The sequence below is a fragment of the Notamacropus eugenii genome, chromosome 4, assembly GCF_028372415.1.
Source record: "Notamacropus eugenii isolate mMacEug1 chromosome 4, mMacEug1.pri_v2, whole genome shotgun sequence".
NCBI lineage: Eukaryota > Metazoa > Chordata > Mammalia > Diprotodontia > Macropodidae > Notamacropus > Notamacropus eugenii.
The window spans coordinates 229,554,671-229,577,498 of NC_092875.1; the positions used below are offsets into that span (position 1 = coordinate 229,554,671).

Here is a 22,828-nt window from a genome sequence, read left to right on the forward strand (position 1 = left end):
TAAGCTACTATGTGCCAGTCACTGTGCTGGGTGATGAGCATAAATAAACAAAAAAAGGAAATATTCTCTGTCCCTAAAGAGCTTAAACTCCTTTGGGATAAAACATGTACACAGATAAGTAAATTGAAAACAAGACCATATTGGCTGTTTATTATTGCTTGATTCATTTCTTCCTGTGGGGTGGTGGGATACGTAGTTAGGTTTGGCTGCATCTTGGGCTCTGGTTCTAACAGGACATCCAGGTGTTGGCAGTTCCTGAAAGATAAAATCAAAGTTAAGATCTAGCAGGAATCTTATTTTAACTAAAACTATCTCCACCAATGCCTAGCACAGTATTGTGTGTATAACTAGTAAGGCAACTAGGTGGCACAGTGGATAGAGTGCTGGATCTGCAGTCAGGAAGATCAGAGTTCAAATGCTGTTTCCAGCACTTACTAGTTAGTTGTGTGACCTTGGGCAAATCTCTTAAGTTCTGTCTACCTCCCTTTCCTCATCAGGAAAATGGGGAAAATAATGGCACCTACATCCCAGGGTTGCTGGGAATTGGAATTTGTATAGAGTTTTGCAAACCTTAAAGCACTATGTAAACAACTAGTACCGAAGAAATATTTGCTTAATTGTTGAAATATACAAACTTTATTTCTGTAAATAGAGCATTCTGTTGTGTATCCTTGTCTCCTTCCTAGTGAAGTGACATCACCTAGAAGAAGATATGAAACTCCTTTTTCCTTCTTTTGAGCCTAGAATGAGCCCTTAACAGCTTTATTTTTGCTTCATCTTTTCTAGGTGCTCGAGCAAAAGGCAACTTTCCAGCAAAGACCTAAAAACCTCCATTCCTTTTCCCCTTCTTCCAATTCCACTGCACTTGCTTGTTCATTGTTTGGCCTTTTCAACCTCAAATCTCAATTCATCCATCCTTTTCTTAATTTTATAATCCATTCTTCCTACCAGAGTCCCATTCATAGTGCTTGTTGTTTATCCATTTCCAGAAGGACAAGGGACTCTACAAGGTGTTGTCTTGACTTTGCTTGTGAATTGGATTTCAGTGAAGCAGTCATACAAAGTAGTCAACTTCACTCTCTCTTCTAGTCATCAAAGTCCAGTGACAGGACAAAGTCAAGCTTACTGGCAACGGCCTGGGATGCAGTGGATGACCTTGGTGTCTTCCAAGCCCTTGGCACTCTGTAGGGCCTACTTCACAAATGGTTCTAATCCACCCATCCTGCCTGAAAATTCTTTATATGCTTGGGGTATACATTCCCCTACCTCACCGATAGGTTTGAGGCATGTCTGTTGATTACCCTCAACCTGGTTTAGCTGGTCTGTTGAGACTACGGTGGGTGTGGCCATTGGGCATACAGGTTGTTATTGTTGTGTTTGTCCTTTGTTTTTGAAGAGGACCATGACATCAGAGAAATGATGCCATGACTTGCACTTGACTTTGTTTTGAGAGAAGGAGGGCTGTGCAAGGTCACTAGACTCCCTTTCTCCTCCTGATCCATCTGGATCCAGTGACCAGAAATTCATCAGGATGACTGGAGACAGCCCAGCATGCAATGGGAGACTTTGGCCTTTTAGGTTAAAGCCTTTTCAGGGACTCACTTAAAGTGAGGTAATGCCCATTCAGTGAACAGGCCTCTTTAAAAAGTAGTCAGGGGATGGCCCCTTTAAACAGAAAAGAAAAATAAATACATAAATCAAGCTGGGAGGGGCCTCAGAATCCTCAGGACTGGGCATGCAACAACTTTTTGGAGCCCCGGGTGAGTGAGGAGTGAGAGTTGGGTGAAGTTGGCCACTAAAGTTGGATGAGCAACCGTGTGTGTGTGTGTGTGTGTGTGTGTGTAAAAACAAATCTTACTTGGGGTTGATGTGGGGTGCCAAAGGAGGAGAGAGGAGAACTTTATTTCTGTGAACTAATATTTTTTCCCCCTTACTGGTCTTATCTTTTTGGCCAGTTTTCATTCTGATTGAATTTCTATGGTTTCTTTTAATTACTCAACAAACATTAGATTTACTTTGTGACTTCTTGCCCCAAGATAGGGATAATAATAATAGTTTACATTTTTATAACTTACATTTAGAAATGCTTTACTCATGCCGACTCCAAGTTAGATAGTACAAGTATGTTGGTCATTTTAGAGATGAGGGAACTGAGACTCTAAATTTCTCTAAGTTTAGTACTTACTCCAAGTTAATAAGTGACAAAGCTGTGACTTCAGTTACTCAGCAGACATTTATTAGCCATCAGCTAAATGCCAAGGGCTATGCTAGGTGATGGGGGCACAAATACACAAGTAAGATATCTCCTGCCCTCAGGCAGCTTAAATTATATATACTACCAGGGAGTTGTGGTCAGGGAAAAGAACTTTGATCTAAACAATCATAGGAATTGTGAGTGGAGATAGAGAGCAGTAAATTGTCAAAATCTTTCCAGTAGCATTGAGAATATTTTATTATTATCCTTGAACAAAAAGAGAGGTCAAGGTTTTATGGGCATTATGGCAGAGCTTGTTCTGGCTAGGTCCTGGTAGATGACTGGAAGGGATAAAGCATGGTCTTCAGGTCTGGGGCTGCCTGTAAATATAGGAATGAGGTGTATATTGACTCAGTGACTCATCATCTGGGCAGTGCTATTCCAAGGCTGTTCAAATTGAGTGGTTTAACTATCCTGAGGTGTAGAGATGAGAGGGGAGGCCCAGAATTTGAACCTATACTTTCTGATTCTTAAATCCTTGTCAGAACTCTACTAGGTTGCTTAATCTCAGGTACCATTAATGTTAGCTAACAATCAGCCAATAAGGTTTTATTATAAGGTATGTAAAATATCTGAATATGTCACTGTAATAATAGGTTTTTGCAAAGAAAAATAGATTTAGATAATAATATGTGTTCTCTAAACTTTAAAAAAAAAAACAAACAGACAGCATAAGGTAAAGAACACTGAATTTGAAATCAAAGGATGTTAAGTTCACATTCCAGTGTTTCACATACTGCCTGTGTGACCTTAGGCAAGTAACCTTGCTGGGCCTTAGAGCCTCAAGTATTATACCTGATTACTTTCAAGTCTCAGCTAAAGTCACATCTGCTAATCCCAGGCCTCCTTAATCCTAGTGCCTTTCTTCTGTGACTGTCTCATTTATCATGTAGGTAGAAACAGAGAGATAGATATCTGTATGGATATAGATAGATATATACATCTTGTTTGTGCATAGTTTGAATGTTGTCTTTCCCATTAGATCCATGAGTTCCTTGAGAGTGGGGACTGTTTCTTGCCTTTCTTTATACAGTACCTATAGTTGGTGCTTAATCAATGCTTGTTGTTTCACTATGCAGCCTTCCATGAAGTCTTTCTACCCCTAGACTTTTTCCACCTTGGATTTCACATAGCACTGAGGAGAAGGAAAAATGCTAATTATTCAGGGAATAATTAGTAATCAGTCCACATAGAGTATGGGAATAAGGAATTAATATAAATTAAGTAGAAATGTAGGTTGATGCTATGTTGTTAGTGCTGCTTTCCTTCTCAAATGAAGTTTCAGCGGAGGGTCACTCGTCAAATTGAGGACTCAAGGACTTCAGATTTTATCCTGTAGACAGTAGGGCCATTGAAGGTTTTAGTTCTCTGGGATTATGTTTGGTCATTGATGAGAATTCTTAAGTCTTCCAATAGAATACTGCTGTTCTTGTAGTTGTGCTCACTTTGCTTACGTACAAGTTCATACAAGTCTTCCTAGGTTTCCCTGAAATAGTTCATTTTTACAGGAAATACTAGTCCACTAACAGTTCATTATGTTCATATACCATAATTTGTTTAGTCTACTGGTTTCAAACTCAAATAGAAACAGGGACCATAGTTCATATATCAGGATCCCTGAAGCCCACATATTGACTTCTTTTAAAAAAATAATATTATCCATATTTTATTATATTTATTTTTATTAAATGTTTCCTAATTACATTTTAATCTAGTTTAGGCTACACTATAGAATTGTGGGCCAAGTGCGCTGCAGGCCCAGTGTTTGGCATCAGAATGCATCCCCTTAATTTCTAGTTCTTTGTATGTAACAAAGAGAGAAACATTTTTGTACTTATCCTTTTTCCTTTTTCTTTCACCTCTTTGAGAGTATTGATTTTGCCTGATTCACGTCCATGTTCTTCCAAAGGTCCTCCACAGAGAAACTGTTCAACCTGTGTATCACCAATGCAGTATTCACAGCACTCACAGCAACTATTAATATGCCAGTGTAGTTCTGAATCACAAAATATAAGACTCTTCACATGGAAGACCAAACCAAAACATTTATTCAAACACAAGAAAGACAAATCCATCATAGCAACAAAGAAATCTATACACAATAACAATGCAGGAGACACTACCATCCCCATCCCTTCCCTCTGTTAGGTTTCCCACAAACCAGCTCCCTTAAACAACTCACAAATAGGCTCCCTTAAAGAAATCACAAACAAGCTCTCCCACTCCTGCCAGTTGCTGCCTGCTCTTTTTTTCCCAGCCCTGACTAGTCTGACCAGCTTTTTCACAGCTCTGCCCCAGCTCTGCCTCTTCCTGTTACATCCTTCCTGCTCCACCTGTTCAGCAAGCTCCTCCCACCACAGGCTTCATGTGATTCAAACTCATGTGAGTTAGGCTTCCATGTGACTTAAGTAGGTCACATAGGCCTATTAATGGATCGGAAAGATCTTCCCATTCCATTAAAAATACATTAATTCCATTAAAAATACATTAACCATACAACCTGCTGGAGACCTTCCTCTAGATCTTTTTTTACATCACAAGTGCAAGTGGAACACTCAGGGTGTCCATCTCTTAATCCTTCTTGTCACCTGATTAGCCCACCTTCTTTTCTTACCATATGTTTCTTCCATAGTATTTCTTATACCACTTCTTGCATCTATGTCATTGTTACAAATAGCCCTGGCCAATTACTGTCCATCTTACATTTCCACATTGCCCTTTGGGTTACCTTCAATTTGGATTTCTTGTATTTTATGGTGCTGCAGGATTTAGTCATAAAGAATCACCATGGGTGATTTTACAACTGTTTTTAAAGTCGTCATTGTCCTAGGAAGCCGCTTTATCAAAAGCTCTGCTCTTTGTCCTGTTCAATTCTATCCATTTCCAGAGTCCAGATCAATGGTCTTCAAACTTTTTGATGTTGCCTTATCAGTATTAAAAAAAAACTGAGTACGTGCCCCAATATGAATTAGACATAGGGTCTAGACATGTGATTTTATTGGTTAAGAAGAACTCCTGAGTGAGGAAACTCTATTTTGGCACCTTGTCTTTCATTTTAAGACTCTCCGAATCTCTGAGACTGAGGACTCAGAGGTTAAGTGATTTGCCCAGGGTTACTCAGCCTTGCTTGAACTCAAGGATCTTCCTGACTCTGAGACCAGCATTCTATCAACTGTGCCATGTTTCTTTCATACCCAATAAACATACATAACTAAGCAAATAAAGTACTAACATGCGTGTTTTAACATACAAAATAGAAATGAAAAAGGTTGAGATGCAGATAATAATGTAAACGTTTTATTTTATGTTAATAGTATAAAACTTTTTTGTCCTTGGTAAAAATTATAATAATATTTTTAGTGAAGGAAATGTGATTAAATCTTTCATTGGTTGAGGAAAACCCTTTTTGTGTGTCCTAGGAGATAAGACAGATTTATACATGTTTGTTAGTAATGAATTTGTTAATTTGATTGGTATAACTAGCCAAATAGATAAAATTTTTTGTATGTTTTTTATTGAAATATACAATACAATAATCAAATAATAGATCAGAGTAGTCATTGAACTTGACAGTTTTCAGCAGGAGTGATGTTTTTTGGGTGTGTAGTAGTAATTAATTATATAAAATGCAAAACCAAGCATTCTAATTTCAGCTCATCAGCAAGTTTACACTATCTATTCATTCTTCATTCTTTACGTAGTTTTGCTTATTCACGTTTGAATATTTTTGCTATATTTTTGTATGATGCGATAAGGCCCAGATGTGAAAGAGATCATGTCTGATCCTCATGTCAGTGGGGAGCTGCTGGAGTTTATTGAGTTGGAATATGTCATGGTCAGTTTTATATTTTAGGAAAATCAGTTTAGTTTCTCCTTGAAAGAATAAATGGATTGGGCAGAGCTTTGAGACAGTCTAGGAAACAATTTTAATATTGAAGTTATGAAAGTCTGTATTAGGCAAAGGCTTGTTATGGAAAGAATGGGACCAAAAGAGAGATGGTATGAAAGCAGAAATGACACAGTTTGGCAATTAATTGACTATACATGGTAAGTAAGAGTCAGGCATTGAGGAGGATATTCAGGTTGGAATCTTAAAGTGGTGGTGATGTCCTTGACAATAATAAGAAGGTTAGGAAGAAAGGCTGATTTTCAGGGAAAGAAGATGAATTTGGAAATGTTGAGTTTGAGGTGCTACATATAAATCTTGTGTGGAGATCCAGCTCATGCCCTATAACTGTAGGTATTCCCACAAGGTTTTGTCCTGGGCCCTCATCTCTTCTCCCTCTATACCACCTCACTTGGTGATCTCAACAACTCCCGTGGATTCATTTACCATCTTTATGTTGAAAATTCTCAAATCTTAACTATCCTGTCCTAACCTGTTGACTGACCTCCAGTCCCACATCTCCATCAGCCTTTCAGACATCTTGAACTGGATGCCCAGTAGATATCTTAAACTCAGCATGTCCAAAACAGAACTCATTTTCTTACCTCCTAATCTCTACCTTCCACCCCTAATTTCCTATTGCTGTACAGGGCAACACCATCTTCCTAGTCCCTCAAGTTTGCAACCTAGTTGTCATCCCTCTCATCCTTGACTTACTCATTTTCTCTCTCCCTGTCTGAATACAATAATCCTTCTCTCTTCTGATATTGCCACCACTCTGGTGCAAGCTTCAAATGTTTCTTCATTCCAATCTATCCTCCATTCAGCCCCCAAAAGGAGTTTCCTAAAGAGCAGGTCCAATCATGTCACCACTACTAAACAATCTCCAGTGATTCCTTGTCTCTTACAGGATCAAATAGAGAGAGTCCTCTGTTTGGTGTTCAGAGTCCTTCAGAACCTAGCCCTCTCTTGCCTTTCCAGTCTTCTTGGACCTTACACTCCCCTCTCCCCATATACTCTTTAATCTAGTGACTTGGCCTCCTTACTCCTCCATAACACTTCATCCTTTGGCTCCGGGCATTTTCTCTGGCTATCCCCATCCCTGAATGGAATGCTCTTTCTCCTTATCTCTGCTTCTTGACTTCCCTTAAGTCCCAATTAAAATCCCATCTTCTACAGGAAGTCTTTCCTAGCTTCTTAATGCTAGTGCTTTCTTTCTTTTATTTTCCATTTATCCTTGTTTGTAGACATTTGTTTGGGGTAGCTAGGTGGTGCAGTAGATAGAATGCAGGGATTAAGTCAGGAAGACTTACCTTCCTGAGTTCAGATCTCGCTTTAGATACTAGCTGCATGACCCTTGGCAAGTCACTTAACCCTGTTTGCCTCAGCTTCTTCATCTGTAAAATGAGCTGGAGAAGGAAATAGCAAACCACTCCAGTATCTTTGTGATGAAAACCCAAATGGGGTCAAAAAATTGGACATGACTGAAATAACTGAACAACAACACATGTGTTTACTTTTGTCTCCCCCATTAGATTGTGAGCTTCTTGAGTGCAGGGGGACTATCTTTTGTCTCTCTTTATATCCCCAATGCTTAGTTGAATGCCTGGCACATAGTAGTTATTTAATAAATGCTTATTGAGTGGAGACCACTGGTCTAGACAATAAGATGTGTTATCCACTAGTTTATTTTATATGAATTTTTAGACTAATTTATTTTTTATTGTATCTCAGCCTTGGAATTACAGAATTTTTTTTCACCTGGAAGGGACCTTAGAAATTATCTAGTCCAACTCCTTTGTTTTACAGATTAAATAACTGACAGGTGACAGTTTAAACAATTGGCCAAATAAGAAATTGTAGATGGCAGAGCTGAGATTTAGATCTGGTGAGTCCTGTGACTCCATATTCATCACCCTTTTCACAGCATTAACTGCTTCCATTCAGCTTAGTATCACATGTAAAGAAGAGAAATTGGACAAGCATCAAGCAGCTTTACTGCTCAACCGTTGTGCAGGGTATTCCCTGAGATTTTGGAAAATGCTTTTGATGAGCTTCTCTTTTTTTATGCCTCTCTTAAGCATTAAATAATGAGGATCTCTGAACAGATTTGTATCAGTAGTTACAGGAAATTTTGTATAATTTTATCATGAGGAACTATTAGATCTCTTTGTTAAGACTTTTGTTCTTCCAGGGAGCTTTTTTCTTTCTCTTATAATCAGCAACTGGTAAATACAATGGGGTCTGGTAATCTCTCACTCTTTCAGTCACTTAGGTGACACTAAAATTATAGTGTGCTGTGGAGGATTTGTGAAAGCCTGCCTGTTCCCTTCTTGTTTTCATCAATGATACCCTCATTGCATATGTCTGTCATTTCATCAAGTTTTTGTAAAGATGAAAAAGGTGGCTTGAATTTAGGTAGTTTAGTGTTCTCTTTATTATCTTTGGGGGGATATTAATATTTGTGATTTTTATGTTCCTTTTTTTAATCTTTATTTCCCTGAGGTGTCTTATGAAATAATCCCTCAGTGCTTTCGAAATTATATTGCCTCCAGCATTGTTTTCCTTGGTGTATATTTGGTTTTATTCAACTGTTTTCCCCAATTTCTTAAGTACTGTTTCTACTGCTTTGTGTACCATATTGGATACTGTTTCTTCTCTCTATAACTTAGTAATAATTCCAGTAGACCAATAATTTCATCAGTATGGTTATTATAGCAATAAAATTGTAACTTTTTAAATACATTCCTTCATATATTTTCTTGCTCGTTTTTATGTTGAAGATAGTTTATTTAATGATTGGGAAAGTAAGTCTTTATTTTGTTGTATACAATATGAGAAGTTTGATTATTAAAGTATATTTTTATTATTTTAAGGAAATTCGAAATCAGTCCCATGACTACCCTCATAAAGTGGCGAAATCTCTAGAAAATAGAAATCGAAACAGATACAGAGATGTCAGCCCATGTAAGTACTTAGGGATTTGGGGGGAGGGAATAAAAAGTACAATTGGGCTTGGAGTGGTGGTTGGGGAGTGGAGTTAGGACTTCTGAATAGTTAAATGTAATGTAAACTTAAGTATAAAAGTAAAAGAACAGTGTCAACTGGGTATATCATTAGAAAAACTACCTGAAGTGAATTAGTGGAATAGTTTGAGTACACAATATACAATAGATAATGATCATAGTAATCTAATGTTTGATAAACATAAAGATCCCCACTTTTGGGATAAGAACTCACCATTTGGAAAAACTGCTGGGAAAACTAGGAAGTAGTTTGGCAAATATTAGGTATAAACCAATGTCTCATACTGTATAAAATCAAAATAGGTGTGTGATGTAGACAGTAAGGGTGATACCTTAAGCAAATTAAGGGAGCATGGAATATTTTACTTGTCAGATCTATGGATAAGGGAAGTATTTATGACCAATCAAGAGATAGAGATCATTACAGGATAATTTTGATTACATTAAATTAAAAAGGTTTTGTACAAATAAAACCAATGTATCCACAATTAGAAGGAAATCATAAAAATGGGAAATTTTTTACAACAACTCTATGATAAAGGCCTTGTTTCTCAAATATATAGAGACTTGAGTCAGATTTATAAGAATACAATTCATTCTCCAGTTGATGAATAGTCAAAGGATATGAAAAGGCAGTTTTCAGATGAGGATTTCAAAGCTATTTATAATCAAATGAAAAAATGCTCTAAATCACTATTAATGTGATAAGATGTACATTAAAACAACTCCGAGGTACCACCTCATACCTATAAGATTGGCAAATATGACAGAAAAGGAAGTGATAAATGTTGTAGGGGATGTGGGAAAATTGGGACAGTAATGCATTGTTGATGAAGTTGTGAACTGATCCAGCCTTTCTGGAGAGCAATTTGGAACTATGGCCACAGAGCTGTAAAACTATGCATATCCTTTGATCCAGCAATATCACTCACTACTAGGTCTATATATCAGAGATTTTGAAAAAAAAAAAGGAAAAGGACCTTTTTATACAAAAATATTTATGGCATCTCTTTTTGTGGTGACAAGAATTGGATATTGAGGGGATGTCCATCAGTTGGGAATAACTGAACAAGTTGTGGCATATGATTGTAATGGAATACTATTGTGCTATAAGAAATATGATGATCAGGATACTTTCAGAAAAACCTAGAAATACTTACACACAAATTGATACAAAGTGAAGTGAACATAACCAGGAGAACATTGTACAAAGTAATAAGAGTATTGTACTGTGACCAACTGTGAATGACTTAGTTATTCTCAGCAATACAGTGATCCAAGACAACTCCAAAGGGCTTATGATGAAAAATGCTATCAGGCTCCAGAGAGGGAACTGATGGAACCCAAATGCAGATTGAAGCATACTTGTTTTCTTTACTTGCTTTATTTTTTTGTGTTTTTTCTTTTGGTCTTTGTTTTCTTTCACAGTACTAATACGGAAATATTTTGCACGACTTCACATGTAGAACTGTATGTATATAACCATAACATATAACTTATATATATACATATTGAATGACTGCTAATATATAACCTATATGAAATTGTTTGTCTTCTCGATAAGGGTAGCAGAGAGAGAAGAGAGAAAATTTGGAACTCAAAATTAAAAAATATATATATTAAAAATTGTTTTTACATGTAAATGGAAAATATATATGTGTGTTTAAAAACAGAAGAAAAAGAAAAACTACCTGAAGTAACAGCCAGTTAATTTTGAAGTGATTTTAGCAGATAACCAGTTTACTTCTTCCTTGAAACATACAATGTAGTTTAGTCTGATTGAGACTGCTTCTTTTAATAGTTATATTAGGGCTTTTTATCTGCTCCCAATTGTTGTTTAAAGTTCTCAGGGATGAAAACTGGCCAAATTTTCAAATTAATTTGTTTGTAGTGGCATTTTTATTATTTATTTCTCTGTCATTCAGTCCAGAGCATTGTGCTTGTGAACCAACATTAAAGGTTTTGTTACAGATGAGCCAGTCAGTTTCACATGCTGTTCCATGACCACAGTCAATATATAAAAAGAACAGACTGAGAAGAATGTATTATGAAACCAAGAATATTTATGATTTACATCTTGCTTTTTTTGTTCAATTACCAAGCATTTCTCTCCCCTTCCCCAAAAGAAAAAATATCCTTGTAATAAGTATGAGTAATCAAGCAAAACAAACTCCCCCATTGATCCTTTCCAAACCAAATATCATCCATCATCTCTCCTAGGCTATCAGATAGCATTTTTAATCATTGGTCTTTTAGAATCATGGTGGTTATTTATGTTGATCAGAGTTCTTAAGTCTGTCAAAAGTGTTTATTTTTACAGTATAAATTGTTCTCCTGGTTCTGCTCCATCATTTTACATTAGTCCATCAAGTTTTCTCAGGTTTCTCTGAAACCATCTCTTTCTTTATTTCTTTCAGCAGAATAGAATTGCATTATAGTTTTATATCATAATTTTTTCAACCACTCACCCAATTGATCAACTGCTCCTTAGTTTCCAGCTCTTTGACACTAAAAAAAGGTTTGCTATAAATACTTTTGTACCTGTAGCAACTGTTTAATAAAATCTGTTTGGAACTATAGGCTGTTACGGTTATCCCTAGGTCAAAGTCTATGCATGGTTTAGTGACTTTGAAAGGTTAGTTCCAAATTGCTTTTTAGAATGTCTAATTCTAGACCAATTCATAGCATAACCCACAGCACATCCCTTCCAACATTTGTTATTTTCTTTTGTTGCCAACTTTGTCAAACTCTTTGATGTTTAAGGTTGAACTTCAGAGTGGCTCTACTTGGCATTTCTTTAATTACTAGTCATTGGAAGCATTTTTCTTTTTAAAAATACATTTTTATTGTCTTTTATGATATCATCAAAATTTCCTCCAGTATCCCTCTCCTTCCCAGAAAATCATCAAATAAAATATGATTTTCATAAATACATAATTTATTTATTTGTCAGTTCTTAACATTTACTTCCACAAGAATTTGAATTCAACATTTTCTCCCCATCTCACCCCACCCCCCACCCCAGGACAGCATGTACCCTATCCACCCCTTCATCCAGTTCTGTCCTCCCTTCTGTTACCCACCCTCCTTCCATCCCCCTTGCCCTCTATTTTCCTGTAGGGCAAAATAGATTTCTATACTCCATTGCCTATATAGCTTAATTTCCAGTTGCATGCTAAAACAATTTTTAACATTCATTCTTAAAGCTTTGAGTTCCATATTCTGTCCCTCCCTTCCCACCCACCCTCATTGAGAAAATAAGCAATTCAATATAAGTTATACAAGTGTAACAATGGAAAGCATTTCCATAGTATTTATGTTGTAAAACACTAACCACATTTCCCTATGTCCTATCCTGCCCTTCATTTATTCCATTCACTTTCTTGACCTGTCCCCCCATAATAGTGTTCGCTTCTGATTATCCCTTTCCCCAATTTGCTGTCCTTTCTATTATCCTCCCTTTCCCATCCCCTTCCCCCTTGTCTTCCTGCAGGGTAAAATAGATTTCCATATCCAATGGAGTGTGTGTTATTCCCTCCTTAAGCCAAATCACATGAGTGTAAGGCTCAATTATTTCCTTTCATCACCCCCCTCTTCCCCTCCATTGTAAAATCTGTTTCTTCCCTCTTTTATGTGAGATGATTTGCTTCATTCTACCTTTTCCTTTCTCTTACTCCTAGTACATTCCATTCAGCAGTAAATTTTATTTTGTTTTACATATTCTCCCTTCATACTCAGCTCACCCTGTGCCCTCTGTCTGTGTGTATACATATATATACACATGTAGACACACACATACACCCATGTACATATACATATCTACACATAGTATACATATGTATAATACACATATACCTACACATATATAATATACATACATATAATGCACATACATACCCATGCACACCTACATATATGTTCCCTCTAACTCTCCTAATACTGAAAAAGGTCTCATGAGTTACAAATAACATCTTTCCATGTAGGAATGTGAGCAGTTCAACTTTAATGAGTTCCTTAAGGCTTCTCTTTACTGTTTACCTTTTCATGTTTCTCTTGATTCTTGTATTTGAAAGTCAAAATTTCTATTCAGCTCTGGTCTTTTCAATAAGAATTCTTGGAAGTCCTCTATTTCATTGAAATTCGATTTTTTTTCCCCTAAAGTATTATACTCAGTTTTGCTGGGTAGGTGATTCTAGGTTTTAATTATATCTCCTTTGACCTCTGGAATATCATATTCCAAACCCTTTGATCCCTTAGTGTAGAAGCTGCTAAATCCTTTGTTATCCTGATTGTATTTCTACAGTACTTGAATTGTTTCTTTCTGATTGCTTGTAATATTTTGTCCTTGACCTAGAAGCTCTGGAATTTGGCTACAATATTCCTCGGAGTTTTCCTTTGGGGATCTTTTTCAGGAAGTGATCAGTCAATTCTTTCCATTTCTATTTTACCCTCTGGGTCTAGAATATCAGGACAGTTTTCCTTGATAATTTCTTGGAAGATGAGGTGTAGGCTCCTTTTTTTTTTTTTTTTATCATGGACCAACAATTTTTAAATTATCTCCTAGATCTGTTTTCCAGGTCAGTTGTTTTTCCAATGAAATATTTCACACTATCTTCTATTTTTTCATTCTTTTGGTTTTGTTTTGTAATTTCTTGGTTTCTTATAAAGTCATTAGCTTCCATCTACTCCATTCTGATTTTTAAAGAACTATTTTCTTGGGGGGCGGAGCCAAGATGGCAGAGTGAAAGCAACGACTCACCTAAGCTCTTGGACAAACTCCTTCGGATACCTCTGAAAGGAGAACCTGACTAAATTTTGGAGGTGCGGAATCCAGTGGGAGACAGACTGTGACGGATTTGGAGCCCAGGTTAGACTGGAAGGTCCACGGGAAGGATCTGTTCCACGGGGTGAGCCCCCAGTGCACAGCGGATTGCGCTGCGGAGCGGAAGGGACCCAAGAAACCTGAGAGCAGTGGGCGGAACCAACGGAGCAGGAGACAAGCCAAACCAAGCTGATGAGAGCCACTGAGTGCCAGATATCAGCACAGCAGCTCCTGAGACCTTCAGCCCAAAGATTAAACTTCGGTAAGTCACCTGCTTGAACTTCCCGGAGCCAGGATGGGGGAGTGATCAGTAAATGCTCTCTTCTCCCCCCTTGATGACCGTGAAAGAACCATAAAATATTTCCCCAGAAAAATCCTGGATTAGTGGGAACAGCAGAAGGGGGCAAATAGTCTCATAACACCTGAGGCTAGGAAAATAGCTAAGGGCGATTCCTCCTACTGTGGCAGAGGCAAACCAGAAGGACAGAGGACCCAGGGCAGAGAAAACTCACACTAGGACCCAGACAAGCCTCAGTGCCAGGAGAGGAGCCCCAGCAGGGGTGGAAACACGCATTAGCATCTAGGCATGCCTCAGCACTCCAGGAGAAACGGGAAGACTATAAGGAAGCTGGGATCACCATCCCCTGAGCTTGCCTTTGCCTCAGTTCAGCTGAGATCTCCTGTGACCAGACCACTCCTCCCATACACTTAACAAGCTAACCTCAGGGTTGATCCGGGAAACAAAAAACAAAAACCTGCTTTTAACTTTTTCACACATCAGCTCAACACAAAGTTCTGTAGCTTCTGACTGAAAGAACCAGAAGCTCCAACACTCAGTCAACATCATGAACAAGAAAAGGCAGATGAAGGGTGAAAAAACCATAGAATCTTTCTATGGGGATAAGGACCAAAACACAAACACCAAAGAGGTCAGAGCTGAGACTGTACTTCCATCTGAAACTTCAGAAGGGAGTATGAACTTCTCGCAAGCACAAGCAGCTCTCCTGGAACAGCTGAAGAAGGAAATACAAGAAAAACTGGCCAATGATTTTAAAATTATAAAAAAAGAAATCACTGATGAGAACATCACTTTGAAAAGGAAAATTGAACAAATGGAAAAGGAAGTTCAAAAATAAACTGGAGAAAATAATTCCCTAGAGGGAAGAGTTGATCAAACGGAAAAGGAAACCCAAAACCTAATTGGGAAAATTGGTCGAATGGAAAAGGAAGTACAAAAATTAACTGGAGAAAATAGCTCCTTAAAGGGAAAAATTGGTCAGATGGAAAAGGAGATGCAAAAGTTAACTGAAGAAAACAATATGATAAAGATTAGAATTGGGCAAGTAGAAACTAATGACTCAATGAGACGGCAAGAATCAGTCAAACAAAATCTAAAGAATGAAAAGATACAAGAAAATGTAAAATATTTAATTGGAAAAACAACTGACCCGGAAAATAGATCCAGGAGAGAAAATTTAAGAATTATTGGCCTGCCAGAAACCCACGATGAAGAAAAGACTCTGGACAATATCTTCCAGGAAATCATCAAGGAAAACTGTCCAGAAGTGTTAGATTCAGAGGGCAAAATAGTCATCAAAAGAATCCACCATTCCTCTCCCAAAAGGGATCCCAAACTCAAAACCCCAAGAAATATCATTGCCAAATTCCAGAGCTATCAAGTGAAGGAGAAAATACTACAAGCAGCCAGAAAGAAACAATTCAAATATCAAGGAGATACAGTCAGGATCACACAGGACCTTTCAGCTTCTACATTAAAAGATTGAAAGAATTGGAACCCAATATTCCATAAGGCAAAGGAGTTGCGACTTCAACCAAGGATCAACTATCCAGCAAAGTTCAGCATAACATTTCAGGCAAGGAGAAAGTCATTCAACGAAATAAGGGATTTCCAGAGCTTCCTGACCAAAACGCCAGAACTCAATAGACAATTCGATCTTCAAATGCAGGTCTCAAGAGAATCATAAAAAGGTAAACGGAGGGAAAAACAAAAACAAAAACTTGTTACTCAATTAGGGCAAACTGTTTATATCCCTATAAGGGAAGATGATACCTGTTAATCTTGAGAATTGTGCAGCTATTATGATAAAAGGGATATACATAGAGGGAACGGGTATAAAGTAAATGATGTCATGTCAAAAGTATGATTTAAGCATGAGAAGGGATTGTAATAGGAGGTGTGAAAAGGAGGAAGCAGAAAATGGCAAATTACGTCACAGGAAGAAGTACAAAATTATAGTAAAGGGAAGGAGGGGAGGGAGATGAGCATTAGTTTGAGAGGTACTCTCATCCGATTTGTTTAAAGGAGGGAACAATAAACTTAAGTAGATAATCCTAACTATAGGCAGTAGGAGGGGAAGGGGGAAGAAAGGAGAGGGAGGCTAAAAGGGAGAGAAGAAGCAATAAGAGTAAAGGGGAGTAAAAGGGAGGGGGGCTAAAAGAAGGAGGGCAAGGCTGCAGGAGGAGGTGGTGAAAAGTGAATACTATTGAGGAGGGGAAGGGAGATGGGAGAGCTAAAAGCACAAATGGCGGGAAAGAGGATGGAGGGAAATACACAGATTATAATCATAACTGTGAACGTGAATGGAATGAATTCTCCCATAAAACGGAGATGAATAGCAGAATGGATTAAAAGCCATAATCCAACAATATGCTGCTTACAAGAAACACATTTGAAACAGAGGGATACACATAGGATAAAGGTCAAAGGATGGAGCAGAATATATTGTGCTTCAGCTGATGTAAGAAAGGCAGGAGGAGCAATCCTAATCTCAGACAAAGCAAAAGGAGAAATAGATCTAATCAAAAGAGTTAAGGATGGAAACTACATCCTGCTAAAAGGCAGCATAGACAATGAAGCAATATCATTGCTAAACATGTATGCTCCAAGTGGTATAGCATCCAGATTCTTAGAGGAGAGGTTGAGGGAGTTGAAGGAAGAAATTGACAGCAAAACTATACTAGTGGGGGACCTCAACCTCCCCCTCTCTGAACTTGATAAATCTAACTTCAAAATAAACAAGAAAGAGGTTAAGGAGGTAAATAAAAATCTGGATAAGATAGGTGTGATAGCTCTTTGGAGAAAACTGAGTGGGAATAGAAAGGAATATGCCTTTTTCTCAGCGGAACCATGTACTAGGACATAAAAATCTCACAATCCAGTGCAGAGAGGTAGAGATAATCAATGCATCCTTCTCAGATCATAATGCAATAAAAATTACATGTAATAAAAGGCCATGGAAAGATGAACCAAAAATCAATTGGAAACTAAATAATCTAATCCTAAAGAAGGAATGGGTTAAAGAAGAAATCATAGAAGCAATCAACAATTTCATTCAAGAGAATGACAATAATGAGACGACATACCAAATCTTATGGGATACTGCAAAAGCAGTTCTTAGGGGAAGTTTTATATCTTTGAATGCCTACATAAATAAAATAGAGAAAGAGGAGATCCATGACTTGGGCATGCAGTTGAAAAAGCTAGAAAAAGAACAAATTGAAAATCCCCAAGTAAATACCAAATTAGAAATACTGAAAACCAAAGGAGAGATTAATAAAATTGAAATTAAGAAAACTATTGAATTAATAAATAAAACCAATAGTTGGTTTTATGAAAAAACTAATAAAATTGATAAACCTTTGGTCAATTTGATTAAAAAAAAGAAGAAAATCAAATTACTAATATTAAAAATGAAAGGGGTGAACTCACCTCCAATGAGGAGGAAATTAAAACAATAATTAGAAACTACTTTGCCCAACTTTATGCCCACAAATTCGATAATCTAAACGAGATGGATGAATATTTTAAAAAATTCAAATTGCCCAGATTAACAGAAGAGGAAGTTGAATACTTAAACAACCCCATCTCAGAAAAAGAAATTGAACAAACCATCAGTGAACTCCCTAGGAAAATATCTCCAGGGCCAGATGGATTCACAAGTGAATTCTATAAAATAAGTAAAGAACAGTTAATTCCAATACTGTATAGACTATTTTTGAAAATTGAGGAAGAAGGAGTCCTCCCAAATTCTTTCTATGATACAAATATGGTTTTGATACCCAAACCAGGAAGAGACAAAACAGAGAAAGAAAATTATAGACCAATTTCCCTAATGAATATAGATGCAAAAATTTTAAGTAAGATTTTAGCAAAACGAATACAGCATCTTATTACGAGATTAATTCATTATGATCAGGTAGGATTCATGCCAGGAATGCAGGGCTGGTTCAATATTAGGAAAACTATTAGCATTATTGATCACATCAACAACAAAGCTAACAAAAACCACATGATTATCTCAATAGATGCAGAAAAAGCTTTGACAAAATACAACACCCATTCCTATTAAAAACACTGGAGAACATAGGAATAAAGGGAACTTTCCACAAAATAATAAGCAGTATCTATCTAAAACCTTCAGCAAGCATTATATGCAATGGGGATAAGCTAGATGCATTCCCAATAAGATCAGGGGTGAAACAAGGATGTGCATTATCACCACTATTATTCAATAGGATATTAGAAATGTTAGCTGTAGCAATTAGACAAGATAAAGATATTGAAGGAATAAGAGTAGCCAAAGAAGAAACTAAGTTATCATTCTTTGTAGATGATATGATGATTTACTTAGAGAATCCCAGAGATTCAAGTAAAAAACTACTTGAAATAATAAACAACTTTGGCAAAGTTGCAGATTACAAAATAAACCCACACAAATCTTCTGCATTCCTATATATTAGCAACAAAGTGCAACAGCAAGAGATAGAAAGAGAAATCCCATTTAAAGCTAGAGTAGACACTATAAAATACTTAGGCGTTTACCTGCCAAAACAAACCCAGGGACTATATGAACACAATTACAAGACACTTTTTGCATAAATAAAGTCAGATTTAAGTAAGTGGAAAAACATCAGTTGCTCATGGGTAGGCCCTGCTAATATAATAAAAATGACAATTCTACCTAAATTAATTTACTTATTTAGTGCCATACCAATTGAACTATCAGATAATTATTTTCTAGAGCTGGATAAAATAATATCAGAATTCATTTGGAAGAAAAAAAGGTCCAGAATATCAAAGAGACTAATGAAAAGAAATGCTTGGGAAGGTGACCTAGCACTACCAGACCTCAGATTGTACTATAAAGCAGCAATTATCAAAACCACTTGGTATTGGCTAGGAAACAGAGAGGTAGACGAGTGGAATAGACTTGGCACTCAAGACACAGTAGGCAAGGAATATAGCAACCTCCTGTTTGATAAACCCAAGGACCCCAGCTTCTGGGATAAGAACTCACTGTTTGACAAAAATTGCTGGGAAAACTGGATAACAGTGTGGCGGAAATTAGGCATAGCCCCATGCCTGACACCGTACACAAGAATAAAGTTCAAATGGATACACAATCTAGGTATAAAGACTGATACCATGAATAAACTGGAGAAGCAAGGAATAGTGTATTTATCAGATTTATGGAGAAGGGAAGAATTTTTTACCAAAGAAGAGATAGAAAGGATTATGAAGTGCAAAATGGATAACTTTGATTACATTAAACTGAGAAGTTTTTGCACAACCAAACCCAATGCAACCAAAATTCGGAGAGATGTAGTAAATTGGGAAAGAATTTTTATGGGTAAGCTCAGGGATAAAGGCCTCATTTATAGAATATTTAGAGAACTGACTCAAATGTATAACCATACAAGTCATTCCCCAATTGATAAGTGGTCAAAGGATATGAACAGGTAATTTTCATAGGAAGAAATTAAAGATATCCATAGTCATATGAAAAAATGCTCTAAATCACTTTTGATTAGAGAGATGCAAATCCAAACAACTCTGAGGTACCACATCACACCTATCAGATTGGCAAACATGACAGAACAGGAAGACGATAAATGTTGGAGAGGATGTGGGAGAGTTGGAACACTAATTCATTGTTGGTGGAGCTGTGAGCTCATCCAGTCACTCTGGAGAGCGGTTTGGAACTATGCCCAAAGGGCTACAAAAATGTGCATACCCTTTGACCCAGCAATATTGCTCCTAGGATTGTATCCCCAAGAGATCATAAAAATGGGAAAGGGTCCCAAAAAATAGCAGCACTCTTTGTAGTCACCAAAAACTGGAAATCAAAGGGATGCCTATCAGTTGGGGAATGGCTGAATAAATTATGGTATATGAATGTAACGGATTACTATTGTGCCATAAGAAATGATGAACAAGAAGACTTCAGAGAGGCCTGGAAGGACTTATATGATCTGATGCTGAGTGAAAGGAGCAGAACCAGGAGAACTTTGTGCACAGCAACGACCACAGTGTGTGAGAGTTTTTTCTGGTTGACTTGGAACTTCATAGCAATGCAAGGAATAAAAAAAAAAAAATTCCCAATAGTCTTTTAAGGCAAAATGCCTTCCGCATCCAGGGAAAGAACTATGGAATTCAATCGCAGAATGTAGCAGATCATGTTTGTGTGTGTGTGTGTGTGTGTATCATGTTTTGATTTGTTATATGATTTCTTCCATTTATTTTAGTTTGACTACATAGCATGACTATGTACTCAATAGGAAAGTATATGTAGAACCTATACAGAACTGTATGCTGTCTTGGGGAGGGAGGGCGGTAGTGAGGGGTAGGTTTGGGGGGGATAAAATCTTAATTTTATGACAGTAATTGTAAACATTAAAAAATAATAAAATAAAACTAAAATAAAATAAAAAACTATTTTCTTTAGTGAGCTTTTGAACCTTCTTTTCCATTTGGCTAATTCTGCTTTTTAAATTATTCTTCTCTTCATTGACTTTTTGGACCTCTTTTGCCATTTGGGTTAGTCTATTTTTAAAGGTGTTATTTTCTTCAGCATTGTTTTGGGTCTCCTTTAGCAAGCTGTTGATTCGTTTTTCATGATTTTCTTGCATCATTTTCATTTCTCTTCCCAATTTTTCTTCCACCTCTCTTACTTGATTTTCAAAATCCTTTTTGAGCTCTTCCATGGCCTGAGATCATTGCATATCTTTTTTAGAGGTTCTGAATGTAGAAGCCTTGACTTTTAGGTCTTCTTCTGATGATATGCTTTGTTCTTCCTCATCTGAAAGGATGGAAGAAAATATCTGTTCACCAAGAAAGTAACCTTCTGTATTCTTATTTTTTTCCCCTTTTTGGGGCATTTTCCCAGCCAATTACTTGACTTTTGAGTCCTTTATCAAGTAGAGGGTATACTCTAGGTACCTGTAAGTTCTTACTTCCTCCAAGGTAGCACAATCAAGGGAGAGGAGTTTACGCCTCTCCCAAGCCTGTGCTCTGGTCTTGGAGCAATGACAAGAACTATTTTTTTTGAATCTGCGAGTAGGATTCCCTTTCCAGAGCCTCCACCAGCTCCACCATGCCAGAGTTCCTCCCAACCCCAGGACCCCCGCTCAGAGACCCAGATCAGCTGCTCTATTCCCCCAGGGTCTTTAGGTGAGGGCTCCAAAAGTGGAAACTGCTGCTGCCCTCAGGCTAGTGCCAGACGGCCCTCTCCTCTCACCCAGGTGAAAGAACTTTCTTACTGACCTTTGAAGCTGTCTTTGCTGTTTGTGGGTTGAGAAATCTGGGAACTGCAACTGCTACCTGTGATTTCCAGGCCCTGAGGCCTGCGCCAGACTTGCCCGTGCCATGCCCCACCCCATGGCCAAGGCTGGGCGGAGCTCCACTCTGAACCCAGTGCAATAGACCTTTCCTGCTAGAAATCTCTTTCACTCTGTCATTTTATGATTTCTGCTGCTCTAGAGTCATTTTTTACAGGTATTTTATGGGCGATAAGGGGAGAGCTAGAGCAGGTCAGTCTTTCTATTTCACCCAAGAGTGATATTTTTAAAGAGGAAGAAACATCAGCAGAACTTACCAGTACCTCTAATCTGAAAATATGTGTAGTGTATCTTTAGACACCTTTGTAAAAGGTTGAGAGTATCTTTTCATATCTTTTCTTTTGAAGCCATGCTTATTCATTGTAATATTTCAACATTGACTTTTGATTGTCATAATTCTTTCAATTTACATTGTTGTAGTCATTGTGAATATTGTTTTCTTGCCTCTGTTTACTTTACTCTTTGCATCAGTTTGTGTTAATCTTTCCATGCTTATATGTGTTTGTCATTCATCTCTTATAGCACGATAATATTGGGAATGTTTTTTCATGTGTCAAGAGAGCTTGGATTTCTTTTCTTGAGAACTTCCTGTTTATATCCTGTTATCACTTACCAATTGGTAAATGGCTCTTATTCTTATAAATATCGTTCACTTCCTCATGTATTGTGTATCTTTTATTAAAGAAAATTGCTGAAAAGATTTTTTCCCTCCTTTTTTTTCTTTTTATAAGTTTATTTATTTTTAGTGTTCTACAATCACTACCATGTAACTTAGATTTTTTTCCCTCCCTCCCTGAGATGACATACAATTCTATATAGGATGTACACATACATTCCTATTAAATACATTTTCACAATAGTCATTCTGTGTAGCTGAACTAAAATGAATGGGAGAAATCATATAACAAACCAAAACATTACACACACACACACACACACACAAATGATCTGCTACATTCTGCGATTGAATTCCATAGTTCTTTCCCTGGATGCGGAAGGCATTTTGCCTTAGAAGACTATTGGGAATTTTTTTTTTTTTATTCCTTGCATTGCTATGAAGTTCCAAGTCAACCAGAAAAAACTCTCACACACTGTGGTCGTTGCTGTGCACAAAGTTCTCCTGGTTCTGCTCCTTTCACTCAGCATCAGATCATATAAGTCCTTCCAGGCCTCTCTGAAGTCTTCTTGTTCATCATTTCTTA

The 22,828-nt window shown here is 37.2% G+C and overlaps 1 protein-coding gene and 1 long non-coding RNA gene across 7 annotated transcripts in view; one reads left to right on the top strand and one right to left on the bottom strand.

Annotated features, from left to right (window-relative positions):
- Positions 1-22,828, top strand: part of PTPN2 (protein tyrosine phosphatase non-receptor type 2) — a 109,234-nt gene that overhangs the window by 15,203 nt on the left and 71,203 nt on the right. For all 6 annotated transcript variants that reach the window (XM_072604197.1, XM_072604193.1, XM_072604198.1 and 3 more), the window contains exon 2: positions 9,017-9,107. In XM_072604197.1, coding sequence (XP_072460298.1) covers positions 9,017-9,107 — 91 coding nt within the window. The remainder of the gene's footprint in view (positions 1-9,016; positions 9,108-22,828) is intronic.
- Positions 120-1,038, bottom strand: LOC140501025 (uncharacterized). Its single transcript, XR_011966023.1, has 2 exons — positions 949-1,038; positions 120-255 (listed from the first exon to the last, which is right to left on the bottom strand). It is a non-coding gene; the product is annotated as an uncharacterized lncRNA (long non-coding RNA).